The 18,026-nt window shown below is 47.1% G+C and overlaps 1 protein-coding gene across 5 annotated transcripts; it reads left to right on the top strand.

The window, feature by feature from the left end:
• The first annotated feature begins 778 nt into the window (after window positions 1–778).
• On the top strand, window positions 779–16,471 carry TPRA1 (transmembrane protein adipocyte associated 1). Of its 5 annotated transcripts, none has more exons than XM_074878803.1 (11): window positions 779–992; window positions 5,495–5,688; window positions 5,841–5,973; window positions 8,473–8,559; window positions 10,161–10,233; window positions 11,238–11,317; window positions 12,478–12,588; window positions 13,004–13,064; window positions 14,118–14,220; window positions 14,837–14,917; window positions 15,981–16,471. In XM_074878803.1, the coding sequence occupies exons 2-11, from the start codon at window positions 5,507–5,509 to the stop codon at window positions 16,213–16,215; spliced, it is 1,146 nt and encodes a 381-aa protein (XP_074734904.1). In that variant the 5' UTR covers window positions 779–992; window positions 5,495–5,506; the 3' UTR covers window positions 16,216–16,471. The 5 variants fall into 5 exon arrangements, with proteins under 5 accessions (XP_074734904.1, XP_074734903.1, XP_074734906.1 ...); XM_074878802.1 differs by lacking the exon at window positions 779–992 and adding an exon at window positions 1,049–1,525; XM_074878805.1 differs by lacking the exon at window positions 779–992 and adding an exon at window positions 1,051–1,496.
• Window positions 16,472–18,026: the final 1,555 nt, after the last annotated feature.

Below are 18,026 nucleotides of genomic sequence, written 5' to 3' on the forward strand. Positions count from 1 at the left end.
CTCCCCTGTAGGGATTTGATTATAGGATCTGGTCCGTGGAAGAAAATTATTAACTCTCCAGCCTTGAAATCAATAATTCTTCTAAGAAGTAGCCTGTTTCTCGCGGCCTTGGAGGTGTGCAGCGGTACGGGTGCTGGCCGACACGAGCGATTGCTGCCGCGTGTGGCGTTGGGTTGTGTGGGCTGGCCTGGGCGCTAACAGGCAGCTGGAACAGCCTGCGGCGAGGACAGGCCCGGGGGTCACTGCCCTACCTGTCCCCCACTCCACGCCAAGCTGGCGGCAGGGCCTGGCAGGCCCCGGGTGAGCCGCTGATGCCACGGCTCCTGCGCGGTGAGGAGGTGCGAGGGCAGGCCGGGCACAGGCTGCAGGCAGCCGAGAGCCACGGGGGTCCCACAGGGAGGTGGGTGAGCCCCAGCCTGGCCCGGGGGTGGATGGAGACCCCAGCTCGGCCTGGGGGAGAGCGAGAGGGGCCTGGGTAGACCTGGCCTCCAGGCAGTGCAATTCAGCATCGGGGGCTCATATGGAGAGCTTTGGTTTTGTTCCTCCCACCCGTTTCAGGACAGGCTCGGGGAGGGGGCTCAGCGCCCCGACGGCCAAGGCCAAGGCCGCCATCTGCTCCCCGTCCCGCAGGTGGAGGGATGGGGACAGAGCGCCTTTAAAACGCGGCAGGCCCACCCCCCCCAAGTCCCGCCTCCCGTCCCTTCCCATTGGCTCTCGCCTCTACTTCTTTGGCAGACCCCCCCCTTTTGGTCTCTGATTGGCCCAAGTGACAGCCCCCTTGGGGACCCTCTCTCAATAGCGCCGCTGGACCCGGACGAAAAGGCCTCGGCTCGCCCCCTCTGGCCGCGCGGCGCTCTGCTTGAGCCGCTCTTCAGCGACGCTCTCTGGCTGAGGGGAGCGGTGGGGCCGGGGCCTGGGATGGCGGGGCTGGGCCCCCACGACTGAGCGCCGTCAGCGGGGAGGCAGGGCCGGGCGGGCCGGGCCCGCGGCGGGTAGGAGCGGGGCCGGCGCCGGGAGCGGGGCTTGTGGGGAGGGGCGCCGGGGCACCTCGACCCGGGGCGGCGGGGCCTGCCCCGGCGGCACGGCCTGGCTGCTGCGGTGGGGGCCGCGGCCCGCGGAGGCAAGCGGCGGGGTAGTGCGAGGCCCCGCGGGGTGGCCGGGCTGCGGCAGTCGGCCCCGGGGGAGAGGGGGGCCGGAAGGTGCCTGTCAGGCTTCAGCAGCCCGCGCCTCGCTACCCAGCTGCCTTTTTTTTTTTTTTTTTTTTTGCATATAGGGATTGTGGCAGGAAAAAAAAAAACCTTCGTGCCTTGCCTGGGGCGCTGCGGTTCTTCGGTTCCGGGCGGTGTCGGCTCCCAGGTTCCCGGTGGCCTGAGGGGACCTCGCTGCTCCCTGGGTTGTTGTCGTGCCCTTTGCAGACACTTCCTCAGGTCCCTGGAAGGCGGCTTGACGCCTCCTTTTGCAGCCCGGGAGCCCTCCTATGGCAGGAGCGTCCGGAGGTACCTTTGCCTCGCCTAAAGGGCAGAAAGTAATTGAAGATTTTTTCCCAGCTCTCTGGTTCATTCAGCAGCCTTTAAAGTAGACACTGCTTCCCTGCCAGCCTCGGGTGAAGCGACTCTGTACTGTTACTTTGCCTCCCTTGCTGCTGCCTTGCTTGTTTGTGCACTTGCCTTCTACAGGGAAGAAAACCAAACCCAAAACAACAAAAAACTTGGGATACTTATTTCTGAAAGACATCCCTGAACTGGGGTTCTCTGTCCGATGGTTTTGGATTATTGTTGATACGTTTGCTTTTGGCATTTTTCTTTGGTTGTTTTTAGCATTGCAGTTCCTTTCTTTTTAAGTTTAGTTCGGAACGAGATGTGAGAAGGCAACTCAGAGGAAAGACATGTCCTAGATCAGTGGTGGAAAATCCCTGTTTTGTGAGTTCTAAGGGTGAAATGCAAAATGCAACCATTGTGACCAACAGTGAGGTTTGAAGAGCCATCTTAAAGAGAAGAAAAAAGGCATTTTTCTTTTTATTTTTGTTTTCTTTTTAAGTTAACGAAGTAACAGGTGTATGTAAGCAGGGATCTGGACAGTGCAGTTTTTTCTTGCACAAATACAGTGTTTTAAGGAGCAATCTTAACCCTAGTATGATCTGTACTTGCAAGATTTTCTGATACTGTTTTCAGAAAGGAAGAAAACTTTCATTTTTTTATTAGCTGGAACTCTGCTAGTGTGTAATTCACCTTTATGCAGTGGGGCTTTGAGAGCACAGAGAATTGCCAGGGATTTGAGCCCTGAATTTCGCTGAGCTCTGGTACGGTTCCAGTGCCATGAATCAAACAACATCCCCTTGGTGAGGGGTGATCATTTTTGCTGAGCCTTCCCCAGCGCTGTCACGGCAACCCAGGAGTCACGCGGGCAGACTTGTGAGTCCAGCGCCTGGACAGAGGAATAGGCCTCTACCAGGTGAGGCTGACTTCAGCGGTAGTGTAGAAAACCATTTTATTTTGTTTTCTGGTGTATGGTGAATAGAGCTGCCTGCTAGAGGAAAAAGGGAGACCAGGACTGCGGCATTGGTTTCCTCTAACGTGGCTATGGGGTAATTTTACCCCTATTACGTTGGTTGGGCTGGCTGAACGGCCCCATGGAGGCAGGGTGTGGTGAGTGATCTCTTGGATATGCTCAGCTGACTGGATTTATTTTGGACTAGACGGGGCAGGGGTTTGGACAGGGTGCTGTAAGGAGCAGTGTTACTGAGGGTGACGAAGCCTAGCCGGATCCCTGCCATCAGTTCCTGGTCCTGTTGCCATGGAATTTTTGCTGGTGACTTGGACAGGAACAGGCCAGTTCTCCACATCCTTGCTGTAGGCCTTAGCTATTAGAAGAGCACTGACGATCATGCTGTCTGGCTGATGGCTTTGGCTGCCCTTTCTTATCACGTTGGATGTTCTGTTGCTCTGCTCTGTGTGTACTCCATCTTGGGAGGAAGAATAGGATACTAATACCAGGCGGTAGCGAGCAGTCTGGGAGGTAAGCTTGATTCTGCTTTGCCCTTTGAAACCTTGTGACTGGAGCCCTGTTACATGCGGCCAACTCCTCTCCTTATCAGCAGCTTGCTGCTGTTGCATGATAGTGACAGCTTCTAGGGAAAAAGAATGGAGCCTGTTTGTTCTTTTCATAAGGAAGATTTCTTTCCTGTGTAATTCTCTCGCAGCTTTATACTCAAGCTCTTGTCAGTGTGACAGGCAGATCGAATTCTTTGTCCTGGAAGAGGTGTTAGGAGGTTGTGATGGTTTGCAGTTGATCTTGTTCTGCCCGTGCTCTCTGATGTTTTTCGGGTATGCTTTCCCAGCTTTTTAAAAAATTAGGTAGAATTTTTTCAGTGTTGGCAAATGTGAACACACTTGTCCTTGCTGCTACTGAGATGCAGTGGTGTTTCAGAGAAAGAGAATGGAGCAAAATTATTAACAGAAAATCATTCTTAACAGTGTCAGTTCCGGGAAGTGAGAAGCTGGAGGGAAGAGAGGACACTTCTGATAAGTCTGGAATGTGAAGGTTGTTTCCTGGAACCTCTACTAGAACTAGGATTTTTTGGCACAGATTTTGCCATCACAGCACAAAGTTGATCCTTCCAGGTCTGCGTGTGTTTATTTAATGTGATGTCTCTTGTGCAGTACAGCATAGAGCAGTCGCAAAAGAAAAATCCCAGCTCAGCAAGTATCTGTGAGCATGGATGAATCAAAGGGAGGGTTTGTTAGCTGAGGGTGGGATGGTCCCCTTACCCCTGGGAAGAGCCTCAGCCTCTGAAGAGAAAGAAGAGTCTGTGGCTGACAGTCTTGAGCAGTTTGTGGTGAAGGTGCTACTGAACTCTAAAAGCTCAACAGATGACACTGGGCTGTGCTGATTCTTTCCGACTTGTGAGTCACTTAGAACCTCGCCGGGAAAATACCTTCTGAGTCCTGTCATGGAGGCTGTCAGTTTGCCAGCCAGGGCTAAAGTCAAACAGGGAGAATTGTTTTGAGATAAACCCTGGGTTAACTGCAGCACACAGACTGCTGGAGTGCTGTCTCTGGCAATGTGCATCTTTAAGATGCTGGCTGATGGAGATGGGTTTTTTTTGAATCTGCGTGTGGTCTGTGACCACTTTGAGTGCCAGGAGAGATGACAGAACCTTGTGTTTGTATTTGCCTTGTAGCTAGTCAAGTGCCTTACTGGTGAGGGTTGCTGCTTTAGGGTGGGAAGAAGAGTGGATTTGCACAAGGTGATATGTTGAATCAGGCTTAGTAAGGTAAATCAGGTCAAAACTCCAGTATATACTAACTCTGATCTAAAGTGCTGTGTGCCAGGGTTCACTTAAGCTTCCAAGGTGATGGTAGAACCAACAGAGGGATAAACTGCCACCGGCACAGGTGTGAAGCATGTGGAGCTTTACGGATGGCAGAGCAGAGTTTCCCTTGAGCTTCTGGAGGCGCAGTTAATATCGCAGCAAAGTAGGGCCTGGGGGATGGACAGATGGTGGAAAAGATGTGAATGTTCTCTCAGGGAAGGCAGTACAAAAAAGTTTCATCAGGGGAATGGGAAGTTCTGCCTTGTCATCTTTCTGAGGGGCAGGGGAGGTGTAAGGTAGGGCAGGCAAAAGACCTGAGCTCCGACCGTAGCTCTCTGCTGCCTGTGGGTTTGACCTTAGGAAACCCATTAGATAGGACTGTGTCTGGTTCTGGGTTTGTAAACTACCAGTGATGATGCTGATCTGTGTCTGAGAAGGGCGATGCGATTGAGACTGGTGGATGGAAAGAAGCTGGAGAACTTTATGCTAGCAGGGTTTTAGGCGCTGGCTTTTCACAGCCTTACTGTCATGCTTAAAATCAGAATTGTTCTGATGTCTTGCAGAGGGTTAGAAGAAAAATGCTGAATCTTGGCTTTTGCCAGTGTTGGTTTTGGAAGATAAAAGAGTCTGTACAGTCCCTTTAGGTAAAAGTATGTGAGGCTCTCCCTGCTCCCAGACTGCAGCATTGGTAACAGCAACAGGTTTTAGGTAGGGGCCTTCATTTTTACTTTGCAATAGTTGAAATCAAATCATTGACTGTAACTTCTTGGTCTTGGCAGCTAGAATGGTAATTAACGTTCTGGTACAGCAGGGTTTCTGTCTCCGTCTGATGTCATGTGTTGCTGCTGAGTCTTGATTTCTTCTGTGAATCTGCCAAAGCTCAAAAAAATCACAAAATTTAATCCAACATACTATTACACTGTTTTGAGTGTGTTTGTTACCCTGATATCAGATAGTGGGTTTGTGCTGTCCACCGTAATGGCTGTGTGCAGAGTAAGGGCAGGTGACGTTTCATTGTGTAATACAGTCTTTCAGATGATGATAATTTGCGGTAACAAGCAGGAAGCAGTTGTGCAGGGCCCTAATGGCAGGGATGTACTTTTTAGCTCTGACTCACAACTGATTTAATGTTGCTTTTTGTCTCTGCTGTGGTTGTCTTGTGCTGCGTTTGACCTGGACCAGAGGAAAGGCAGGATGTTCCAGTCTGTGATGGGATTCTCCATGTCTGACAACATCACACATTCGACTGCCCTGGTGACAGCACTGGATAATGTGACAACTTTGTCCCCGACAACAACGCAGGCAGTCAATGACACCAACATCACTGTGCCGCACAAGTGCCTGTTGCTGCTCTATGAGGACATTGGGAAGTCCAGGTGAGATGGAGGAAGTGGGACCATGGCCTGACCCTGGGCGAGGGGAAAGAGCTTTTTTTTCTCAGAGTTTGGTTGAGAAGGGACTGGGGCTGGTGCCTTCCCTTCTGGGTGCTGAAGAACAGGAAAAAACCTATTTTATTTACTTTTTGCAGAGTCCGCTACTGGGATCTTCTGCTCCTGGTTCCCAATGTGCTTTTCTTTATGTTTCTTCTCTGGAAGCTGCCCTCTGCCAGGGCCAAAATCCGGGTCACTTCCAGCCCAATCTTCACTACATTCTACATACTAGTGAGTACTGACTACTCTGTGCTTTTGAACTGATGAGTGAGTGTTTTTTTTGATTACCACTCATGAACAATATCACTGAACTAGTGGAGAGAGACCCTAGACCAGATCTTGCAGGGAAAAAAACTATTTTTAGTTGAAGGTGTACTACAAGAAGTAAACAGATTTTTTTTTCACTGTCTGAATTCTGGTTTTCACAGATTCTGGGACCATAACTGCTGGATTTGAGTGGATTTTGTTCTCCTGTGGTGATTTTTTTTTCTTTGTTGCTTTGTTGTCTTGGAATCTAGTATCTTACACTTTCCTTGCTCCTTGCAGTAAGTAGCATGTGACACAAAAACAGCTTCGCCCTGAGCCTGTGGGAAGTGAAACGCTGGAGAATAATTTGTGTGAAGCTGTTGAAAAGCTTGGTCATCTGCTGTAGAAGATGTTGTGAGAGGGTTCTGGTTAGTCTGGGAATGTAGAAACCCAGCCCTGCTAGTTTCTTTCCCATCATATCAAAGTGGTTGCTGACTTGATGATGTTCTTGGTACTTTTTAAGGTGGAAACAGAATCTATAGGCAGTACAGTTACAGTTCTCAAACATCTAAGATCTTGTCTGTTCTCTCCCCAGTTTAAAAAGGCATGGGCAACTTTTGATCACATTAAGGTAGTCTCTTTAGTAAGCTCTGAACATCATACCTATTAACTGTGATACTGGTCACAGGGCGTGGTAAATGCAGCCAAGAACCTACCTGAATTTTTTAAAAAATATCATTCAGAAGCTTTATCATAGATGCTTTTTGAGGTCCTGGCTTTCCTCAGTGTGTAGCATAATCCGCTTGCTCTTCCTCGGTGAGATCAGGACAGGTTGTAGAAGTAAAGGTGTGTTTGACTTGGGTTAGGTGAGAGATATCCTTCCTTGGGCTGCGCACAGCTATGGCATGGCAAAACCCAAGAAGCATCAAAACCAAACCTGAGCTTGTAGCCTCAACTGAATCTTTGGTGGGAAGTCTTGTTAGCTCTTTCAGGCCTGGAGTGTGGGCACTGGGCTTGTGCACAGTTTTGGATAACCAGGTATACACACATACACTCTCCTAATTTTTTAATATATTACCAGCCATTTCTGGTCTGGATTTAAATCTTCCTTTATGCTTCCAATAGTGCACATGGCTCAGTAGGAAGTTCATGCCAGAGGCTTTGAGAAGCAAAGCTGATAAACCAAAGGGAAGAAAAAAGTGAACTGACTATGCTGTTGACTTTTTCAAAACAGAGAGAGAAGCAGAAAGTGAAGCAGCCTGAGAGGAAAATGCTTTCATTCAGTTTGATCTTCTGGAGTATGTTATTGGGAAATGAGGATGGAAGTGTGTTCTATGAGGATTTCCTTTCAAGTGGCTGTTTGTCATGTCTTGAGGGAATGCTTTCTTGTGGAATCAGTGATTAAAACAAAGTTAATAGATTGGAAAGAGTCTCTACCTACTTGGAGGTGAAGCAAAAAGGGTGTGTTTTCCTCTCCAGTGAGTTGTTGCTGCTCTAGAACACATTCAGAGACCCTTCTTTATTTGTGAGTGTTTTGTCCCAGAGTTTTCCACCCCAGGAGGGAGTATTGTATTATTATTTTATGCCATTTGTGTCCCTTAGTCTAAGGAGGAATTATTCAGCTGTAGGTGGCTTATTGGTCATTTCCATTCTCCAACCACCTTAGAATCAGCTTGGACTGTCTTCGTTCTCTGACAGATTTAGCTGTCTCATACCTGCACTATTAGAATTAGCCCATGACTTGGAGAATTTTATCTGGAAAAATCTGCTTTCTTAGAGTGTAAGTCTGCACAGCAGAGGGTAGATATATCTGACCGAGCTCTTAATTCCATAGTATGGCTGTGACAGCACTGGACTTGGTAAATCAGCCATGCTGAGCTCCATGCTGTCATGCTTAAATGGTATATGACCTGACTTGGGTATCTCTGTGTTGCACTAAGATGTTTTAAAGCTGTTGCCTGCAGCTGACTTCTTTTTCTTTGCATTCCTGAGCATTGTCAGTGTTGAGTGAGAGAACTACAGATTTTAGTTTTGTCACAGATCTGAAGTGTGGTAGCTGGTATCAAGTGGCTTCTGTTATCTGATGGGATTGGTTTATTCTGTCATACCAAGCACTTGCTCTTGTAATTTGGAGGGATATAGTTTTTGTCTGTTTTTTCTCCTCCCCTGCCCCAGTCGATTGAAAGGTGTGAAGATTGTTTGCCTGTAAAGATACTGTTGTAAGGAGAGGGTGAGACCTCTTCAGAGCTCTTTAATCTGACAGTTGAGGAAATTTGTTCCTTCCTAAATTCTAAGCCAGTAATCCTACATCTAGCAGGCCTGAGGAATCTTCTTCAGCAAATTAACTCTAATCTGCTACAGGAAATCCTTAGCACACATTGTCAGGATTGAAAGATGACCTAGAAATGTATTCCAAAAGGGTTTCTGGTCACTACTGCATATGTGCCTTTTGACATGAGCTCACTTTGGTATCTTTTTGTGTAGGTATTTGTGGTGGCTTTAGTTGGTATTGCCCGTGCTGTTGTCTCCATGACTGTGAGTGCCTCTGATGCTGCCACAGTTGCTGATAAGGTAGGTACAACACTGATTTTAGAGGCTCTGCTTTGTGCAGTTTTGATCCCAGCAGCAGTCTGCCATGGCTTTCCTTTTATGTGCATACAAGAAGAATGTTGGGTTTTTTCAGTACTCATAGCTATGTGTACTATGGTATCCTGTTCTGATAGCTGTATCTAAATGATCACAACATCCAGGGCTGTAAAACAATGGACTTCCTAAAACAGACACACAAATAGCGGCAGCAAAACTTTCCTGTTGCAAGGATGGAATGACTCTGCTTTGCAAGAGCTGAACATTCAGATACATTTAGTGGATAGGCAAGACCTGGCCTTTGTTACTCTTGCAATATTTGAGTGGCTCTTTGAAAAATACTGAATTCTTTTGTATTGGAAGCAAATAAAACAGAATTCCCTTTGGAGACTGATAGCTGAATGTCCTTGCAGCCACTCTGAGCACAGGACAATCCCTTAGCAAACAGGAAATAGCTTTGTACGTGCTGTTCCTTTGTAGTCATTTGACTTTTAGCAGAATATTACCTGAAACAAAAAGCTCTGTAGTTCTTGAACTGCTAGAGGAAGATGAGCCACTCTCAGAGTACAGGTCTTCTGCCTTTATTCTCTGGGATCAGTGTGGTTCTTTCACTTTTCCCTTCAGTCTTACCTGCCAGAGCATTGTAATGCACTGCTTGTTGTGAGTGGCTGGATGTTTGTAGCATTTTCATTCACCTCTGTTGAATAGATGTAGGTCCAGGACTTGAATAATGGAGAAGAGGAGAGAAGGTGCTTTTCTTCAATTCTGTTGGTGTTGCTGCTAAGTGCACCTTGCTGGGAAGTCGTGCAAGTAGGACAGATACTCTGTCAATTTTTCCTGTACACATGTTCTATTTTCTCTCATATATATATATGTACACACACTGTGTTTTCTGAGATTAGAAGTGTCTTATCAAACACCTCTTAAAATATTGTGTATCTTCGAGAGAGTGCCATTCTGTGTTCAGAGGAAAAGGATTAATAAGCCAGAATCTGGGTTCTTGTTCTAGGTTTGGCACTGATTTATTGCATGACTACCTGGAAAGTTGCCTCACCTGCTGTTTTTTTGGTCTTGTTTCACCAAATAAAACATGGGAATGAAAATAACAAGCTGGAAGTGGGAGGTCTTTAGAGTTGAATGTGCTTTAGGTTTAGGGACCAGTAGCTGTGGAGAAGTGCAGAGTTTCAGTCATAACTGTACTGCAGAATCTACTGCTTTAAGAACTGGCCCTGTTTAACGTTTTACTTTTGAGGTCTTGGGTTTGTGCTCTTTGGGAGTACAGCAGAGAGAACACATCCAGACAAGCGACAGATCCTCAAGTGTGGCAAACAATGGCCACTTCCTCTCTCCATAGGCCTGCTATTTGCTCGTTCCCACACAACTGTTCTGTTTCACAGGCATGGACAGGACACGGAACAAGCATATAATTAGTATCCCCGCAAAGCATGAGGCAGGTCTGTGGAAATGACCTGCTCCATTCAGAGGCTGCCATCCCCTGCAGCAGAGAGTGGGGTTTTGCTGTATTAACTTCCGACTGGTTCCTGGCTCTGTCTAATCATGTTTGTCTGGTTTCTGTTATCCCTCAGATCCTGTGGGAGATCACGAGGTTCTTCCTTCTGGCGATTGAACTGAGTGTGGTGATTCTAGGCCTTGCCTTTGGTATGTGTCAGGAGGTTTTTTGAGTGCTTTGAATGTTTCCTATTCCCTTTCTTTCCACTGGGACTGCATCTGTAAGTTTGTGGAGATGCTGATTCTGTTAAGTGAAGGAGCTCTAGAATAAAGACAAAGAACAAATTTGGGAGCTTTAGCTAGAAATGGCTGAAAGCCTGGTTATATTACAGATCTATGACTTGTGCAGTTGCAGGGTTTATATGTGCTTTGTCCTGCGTGCATGCGGTGAAGGAGTAGACAGCTTAGGTGAAGAAGACTTATGCAAAGATCAACAGTCTGATCTTTGCTTCAACTCCATTTTATTTAAGATGGTTCCTTTGGGGGTGCTTCTATCCCCTCCTTGGTTGGTTTGATGGATCCTGGCTTCATTCAAATGCTTCAACTGTAGCTGCAATCTAACTCTACTTTTTTCAGTTGTACAAGTGAAAATGCTGTTTGGAGCACCTCTTCCTGTGGGTCAAAGGTAGAGGAGAGGGCTTGGTAGGTGTCACTGCATCTGCCAGGGGGACAGCTGAGCGCTGGCTCTTTCATCTTTTGAGGGCTCATAGAATAATTTGGGTTGGAAGGAGCTTCTGGAGATTGCTCCAGCATTTTCCAGTGCAGATTTCTGTAAATTATGTAAGCCCATTTCCCCTGCTCTAACCCAGTCTCCTGTTCCCTGGGAAGAAACTTTATAATATCTTGGTGTATATGATACTGGAGTCATTCCTGACCTTTTTTTTTTTTAGTAACCCCAGTAGGACTTAGTTACTTTCTCTATATTAGTGTGAGCAGGAGGAAAGTAAGTTAAAACCTATTTTGTAAGTATTATTTTGTCTGTGAAAGGCTCAACTCTCCAAAAGGGAAGCAGTTTCTAGCGGTTAAGTGAGCTTTAACCTTTCCTTGAATGCCCTTGGAAATACAGATGTTTTCCTCTATTAGTTTTGGAGAGAAATGATTTTTACCAGGGCTGGGATCACATCCTCAGTCACTTCTGCATTCCTGAATTCCAGGTCACCTGGAGAGCAAGTCGAGTGTGAAACGTGTTCTGGCAATCACTACAGTGCTGTCTCTGGCGTATTCTGTCACTCAGGTGAGTATGTTGGAGCAGAAGAATTAGTCTTTGCGAAAGAGGGGACTTAGCTTGGAGTTACGCAGTTAGAGGTGGGACTCCCCTCTGAAAAGTGGCAGCTTTGCTCCTTGGGTGAGGTTTTGGGGGAAGACTGGGTGCTTGTGGCAACGTATGAGGATCCCCAGAGTGCATACCAGACTCGTCCTCTTTATGGCATGATTGGGTCAGGCGAGGTGAAGAAATGAGATGAGCTTTAGATGGATTGCCTTGTTTAGCAAATCTTGGAACAGGAGTGAGAGGTCTTTCACACCAGAGCCACAAGTTCTGGCCTCAAGTGCCAGAAAAACTAGATGAAGAGACCTGAGGTGTGCTTGGCAGATAAGGGCAGTGCAGTGGGGCTCTTGTCTCCTGACTCTTGGAGAGCTGGGAGCTCTTGCTTCCCTCAGACTAGCAGCTGGCTTGCTGGCTCAGTTTATTAGCTGTGTCTCCATCTCTCTGGACAATGCAGTATGTGTCTGGGTTTATTGTTCTCGGGATGTGAGTGGTCAGCCCTGTGTCTCTATACTTGGGGCAGCTCCAGAATAACACAGAGATCTTTGTTCTGTGACCAGGCTCTTGCTTGTGTAGGCAGTGAGCTGATCATTACCACATGATAAAGCTGGAGGAGCCTCATTAAATATCAAGTGTTTGAGCTATATCTGGGTTCAGGAGTGCTTACAAGCACTTTTCTCTCTCCCCTGTCTGTATGGTAGCTTCTGTTTTTTCAGGAATTCAAGTGAATGAGACAGTGTCCTTTCCCAACTCTTGCACAAGTGTGGGCTTTTATACCCTGAATGTTTCAGCAGGAAAGGTCTAATTTAGAGATGGAAACAGAACTCTCAGTCTATTTCAGACAACTGCTTGCATCCCCTGTCCCTTCATTCAGTCTCCTGGAAATGTCATCGATGCTGGTTTCCTTCAGATGCAGATTCCTGCCATTTTTTTCTTCCCCTCACTTATGTCTTCAGTTTCTTCCTCTTTTTCTGTGTGAGCTTAACTTGGTCTAAGCAGGGCACTGGTTGGCTCTTAGGTGGCAGTGACAGCTGTTGTGTGGACTTCTTTAAATACAGTCTCCATTGTCCAGACACCCGCTCTAGGAGGATGCTGCTGGTGACAGAATCGTGTTGGTGCTTCTCTCCTAGGGCACCCTGGAAATCCTGTACCCTGATGCCCACCTCTCAGCGGAAGACTTCAACATCTACGGCCATGGAGGGAGACACTTTTGGCTTGCCAGCTCCTGTTTCTTCTTTCTGGTAAGTACTGGGCATGTGTTATGCACTCTGATAGCTCCTTTGTATTTTCTAAATGGGGCAAGGAGGAGGATTGGTGTGTAATAAGGCCCTAGTCTCCCTCCTGCCTGATACAGTGCAGCACTGATGCTTCTCAAGTGGCAGGGAAGCTGAAGCAAGAAAGGCGTGGTGTGAGCTGTGGCGGCTGAACTCTGATGTTCTTCACTCCCTTGTTTCTCCGTGATCAGCCTTTTTGTGCTGATGGGGGTGAGGTGTGGGGCCTCCAGGTCTGCACCATCTGTGCTGGGTTTGATAGCAGGGGTCTGTGCCTCTGTCCCAAGACATCTAGGACATGTGTGACACCACACGCCGTCCCTGCAAAGATTGTGGAGTTCAGTTGCCAAGCAGCCATGGAACAGTTAGTTCTTTGTCTCAACAGGTCTATTCCTTGGTGGTGATTCTTCCAAAAACTCCTCTGAAAGACCGGATTTCTCTGCCCTGTAAGTGACTGTAGTGTGTGCCATAGTGTAGATGGAGACAGCACCAGGATAAAACATAGGTGGGGGTAAGAGGTTCTTGTATGTGGCAGTGCTGCACATCCCACTCTCTCGGGGTACAGATCCATGGCAAAGGACTGATAAGTTATCCCTGGAAAAAGTGTGCTGTGCCTTTTGGAGAGGGGAGTAAGAGCAATTACTCTGCTACTTCAGTAGCTAAACAATTACATTAAGAAAACAAGATCGTCTGCTCAGTTCATGATACAGATGTAATGTAAATATATAATCTTCAGAGCGCCTTAAGAAATGGTTTCTTAATAATAGCTTCCTTTGAAATGCATGTATGATGTTAAAGAGTACATGCTGGTCATCCCCTGGGAAGGAAAGGCTAATTGGGAGCTGCTTAATCATTTTTATCTAGGCATTTACTTTATTAAGATGCTTCTCTTGTTTTTCTTTTTGTTGCAGAATATCTGCAGTTTTTGAACAGGGAGAGAAGCTGTTACTAAGATGTTTGCATTGGGCTGTTCTCTCGCTCAGTGGTGTTGGTGTCCATGTGTGGGTACCCTGAGGGAGTGGATCTGTGTGGTGCATGCCGCAGGCAGGTGGTCCTGGGCTCTATCTGCCTGGTGTCCTTCACACCCTGCTGCTCCTGTCCAGGTTTCCTGAGCAGTTTTGTTAGTGCTGTACATTGGAAGGGCACAGCTTCTGGTTCAGCTGTGGGGTTTTTGTTTCTTACATTCAGTTCTGTGATTTCACACTGGCTCCAGATGCTTGCCTATAAAATCTTTGCATGTGTTGTTATGACCATGTGTTTTCAAAACCCATCTTGTGCGTGTGTGTGCACGTGCAGGAGAGTGGGGTTTAGTTCCCTGTACCTCCATCAGTCCTGCCAGCATGGGACAGGAAAATGCAGTCAGTCTTAATTCTTCAGGAATTCTTAAACAGGCAGGATGGCGAGATGCTTGTGTTGGGTTCACCATCTCCATCAAACAGATTTGCACTGGGATGGGGCTTATGAGGTTGAGCTTCATCTGTGTCGTGTCTTTCCCACAGCCAGGAAGAGTTTTTATGTTTATGCTGGGATCCTGGCACTGCTGAACCTGGTGCAGGGCCTGGGCAGTGCCCTGCTCTGTGTGGATATCATAGAAGGACTGTGGTATGTGTGCAGGGGGAGGTCTGCAGCCCCGTTTCTCGTGTTGTATTTGAGTGTCCTTCAACATGGCCTCTCCCAAGAAAACAAACCTGTGCTGTGTTCCTAAGAAGGAATAAAGCTGTTGGTTCTGTTTTGTGCCGAAAGCCCTCTGAGCAGTCAGGAAGGTCACAGGGGAGAGGGGTGTGGAGCTGCGTGCTCTGCAGCGGTCTCCGGGTGGTCAGTGATAGTAGTAGTTTGAATCCACTGATGCCTGGCCATTGGCTTGGGTTTCATAGGTAATAAGGGAGGAAATAGTGTTTGCTAGAAATAGCATGGAGATACCCTTACTCATCTGTGGAGTTCTGCAGGGATCAGTGTCACTTCTGTGAATCAAAATTGGGAGCACTGAGACTGCTCTTGGTCAGACCTGAGGTCTTGGCATGGTTCCCCCTGTCTAGGAGCAGTGACACATGCTGATGGCAATGTCTGTTACTTTGCCTCAGTTTTAATTTGTTTAGCACTTTTCTTGTCCTCTGCTTGGACACTCTGGAGGAAAATTGGATCATTCTGGGGGGATGTGAGTGGTGTTACACAGCTGTATTGTGCCAAACGCCTTCATGTTCCCTTTTGCTGTTGACAGCTGTGTTGATGCCACCACCTTCCTTTACTTCAGCTTCTTTGCACCTCTCATCTATGTGGCGTTCCTGAAAGGCTTCTTTGGGTGAGTAGCCATAAACAGCAGTTGAGAAGGGTATACATTGTCATTTAATTGTTTTGCACACAAGTTCTCCCCATCTGCAGAATAAAGGCAGTGACTAGAATGCCAGTTAGGGAACTAGTTTTTAATTTCTGGCCTTGAGGTTTTTCTTATGTGACCTAGGGCTGCTCGCTTCTATCCAAGACTATTTTTGTATGCAAGGTAGAGCTGATAGCTATATTCCTCTCAAACATTTATGAGGATCACTTCTTCAGTGTCTGCATCCTGTTTAGTCCAAAGTTTTTCTGCTGAAGTTGTTAACTAAATGCTTAATGAGAAATTGAGTCCCGGAAGATTAAATGGTCTTCTGGGTGAGTTCTGGGATAGGTTTGTAGAAAGGATCTAGGGTTAGGTCACTCTTTGGCTGAGGACTCATCTACGGTGGGCCCAGGAGTCACCGCTTAAAAGCACTCGGGAGCGTGATTCCTGGGTCAGGCTTGCCACCGTGTGGCCACTCGGAGGAGATGCATCTTGGTAGGAAAAACCGAGTGTTTTATCATCCATAAGCAAGAAACAGCAGGCTTTAAAATAACTAAGAACATAAAGTACTCCTAAAATATCAAAACGTGCCTCTGCTGCCTTCTGAAATCAGAGGGAACAGCGTCTGAAGTTGGAGATACAAACACTTGTGGATCAGGAGTTTCTATTTTCGTTTCCCTGATGCGCACAGATGGAACTTGAGGCGGGTTCCCGTTCTGCTGGTGTCAGTAGCCAGGCTGCTGTGGAGTCCAGTGGCAGGGATGCTGTTGCCCTCGGTAATTCAGAACTCCCAAAGATGAGAACTCTTTTCCCACACTAGTCAGGATTCTGCTGGTTTAATTTCTCTTAGGTGGCTTAGTCCAGAGCTACATTTAGCATTACTTCATGGCAATTCCTCTGCTAGGTGTATTTCAAGACTGAAAGCTAATGTGGAGAGTTCTTAGGGTCCGAATACATGATTTTGTAGTGCTGCTGAGTTTCAGTTAAGGATAAGTGGGTGTGAGACTACATTGCTTAAGCACGTATTTTAAATCTTTAATCACTCCAGGTCTGAACCGAAGATCCTTTTCTCCTACAAATGTCAGGTGGATGAGCCTGAGGATGTGGATGTGCATCTGCCCCACCCTTATGCTGTTGCCAAGAAGGAAGGAATGGATTCTGGGTTCTACTCCAGCACTCAGATTGACACCACAGCCTACCTGGACGACGTGGCCTCTATGCCGTATCACGTGGGCAGCATCAACAGCATAGACAGTGACCGCTGGAAAGCCATCAATGCCTAGGGCAGAGCTACCTGCTTCACACGATGCCTCGTTCCTTTCCTTCCAAACTACCCGGTACCACAGCTGTTAGGATGTCTGTTGGAAATCTGCCCTTGGCTATCTGCCATGGCTCTCCTCCCTTCCTTAGGATTTCCAAAACATATCGTGGAACTAAGTCGGCAGCCCAAATTCTATTGGAAAGAACGTTTTCTGTCGCTACCTGAGAACAATGTAGAACAGTTTTGTTCATAAACCTATAAACACTGAACCTTCCTGATCCTCTGTGTTCTGGATGTGAATATGACCCAGAAGACAGGCTTGACTGGCACCTCTTCCTTCTCAATGACTGAAATCACTTGTCTGCCAATCAGAGGAATGGCGTTTAGGGATGAGGGTGTTGATTTGACTGCTGTATTGTACATACATAGAAACAGTTAGGTGGTTGAAACCAAAGATGGTCTTCCTGGGCTCTTTCAAGCAGCGTGGTTGCCTGGGTCTTGTCATAATGCAACAAGCGTAGGTGGTGATAACAGTGCAGGAAGAGGGAAGCTGGTCAGCTGGGCTCATCTCTGGTTTTAGCTAATACTGCTGAAAACCATGAATTGCAGTTACCAGGGGTTAAAAGGAGTGTTCTGTGGGAAGAGAGGTATGAAGAGGAATGGACTGTTCTTTGTGTCCTGGGAGCATTTGGGGGACTAGTAACTGGCAGCATGGATGTGAGCTGACTGAAGGATAGGGAGACAGAAGGACAGACAGTACTGCTGTCCAGCTGAGCTGAAGTAGCTGTCAAACAGTCTGTGGAGGCTGTACTGCTGTGAGTCTGAGCACATGGGAAAATCGAAGTGACAGCACTGAATCAGGGCTGAGTTTGAAAAGTAAAACCTGTGAGGTAGGTGTGTTTTCCGTCTGCACGCTGCTTCATGGCTCTGGCAGGGTCTTGGAGAGTGCTGTGAAGGAGGAAGCTAACTCTGCAGATGAAGGCTCTGGAGATGTTCAGGTGCTTGAGGCAGAGCAGAAGCCTGTGATGAGTCTGAGCTGTCAGTATTTGGTGACTGGAAACTCTCAAACACCACAGGTGTGTGAGGATCAAGCTGGCTGGTGTTCTAAGTTGGGAGGCCAGTGGGAGGTGGATGTGTTTCTCTGGCAGTGTTCTTCTCTTACATTGCAGTTCAGATCTGCAGACTTCTGCTGGTCTGAATAGGTTTTATGGCTTGATATGTTGAAAATACTTACGTGCATGCAGAGTGTGGTTCATTTAAAGACTGTCTGGAACTTCTTACTAACCTCTTCCATGCTGGAAAAGGGACTACTGTTGTCTGAACTGTCTGGTGTGCAGTTTCAAGACATTGTGTTCCGATCCAGGGACTGTTCAGCTGAAAGCTGCGTTAGGCTGGTTTCTGGGATGTACTGTGCTCTCCAAGGGTTGAAGGGGTATTCCTCTAGCTTTGGGGGTGCTTTCCTACCTGAGTTCTCCAGGTAGGTGGGGATCTGCTATAAATAATAGCAACTTTCCATTAGGGATGGTAGAAAGAGGGCATTTGAAACATTTGGGGACTGTGTAAATCTCTTGCCCCAACTCACTGCTGTTCCTGACGGATATTGAGGTGAGAGTTTCTGGGAAATCATTGTGCAGGTGCAGTGTGGAGGTGTTTGGATCATGTGCAGGTAGGAGAAGGCATTTGCTACCAGGTGTTCCCACCACAGAGAAAGAAAGGTTGGGTAAGAACATGAAGAACAACATTGGTTGCTAAAACTATGCAGGTCCTTTGCTTATCTCTTTTTTTTTTTTTTTTTTTTTTTTGTTAATGAGCAATGCAGCCTCTGGTCTGCCT

This window comes from Strix uralensis, chromosome 10 (genome assembly GCF_047716275.1).
Source record: "Strix uralensis isolate ZFMK-TIS-50842 chromosome 10, bStrUra1, whole genome shotgun sequence".
Lineage (NCBI taxonomy): Eukaryota > Metazoa > Chordata > Aves > Strigiformes > Strigidae > Strix > Strix uralensis.

Bases quoted from the DNA above. Each gene is read 5' to 3' on its own strand.
- TPRA1 (XM_074878802.1), top strand. From the start codon at position 1,478: ATGGCAGGAGCGTCCGGAGGTACCTTTGCCTCGCCTAAAGGGCAGAAA. The intron at 1,526-5,494 runs GTAATTGAAGAT...GACCTGGACCAG, and splicing joins CCTCGCCTAAAGGGCAGAAA to AGGAAAGGCAGGATGTTCCA. The intron at 14,918-15,980 runs GTGAGTAGCCAT...TAATCACTCCAG, and splicing joins TTCCTGAAAGGCTTCTTTGG to GTCTGAACCGAAGATCCTTT.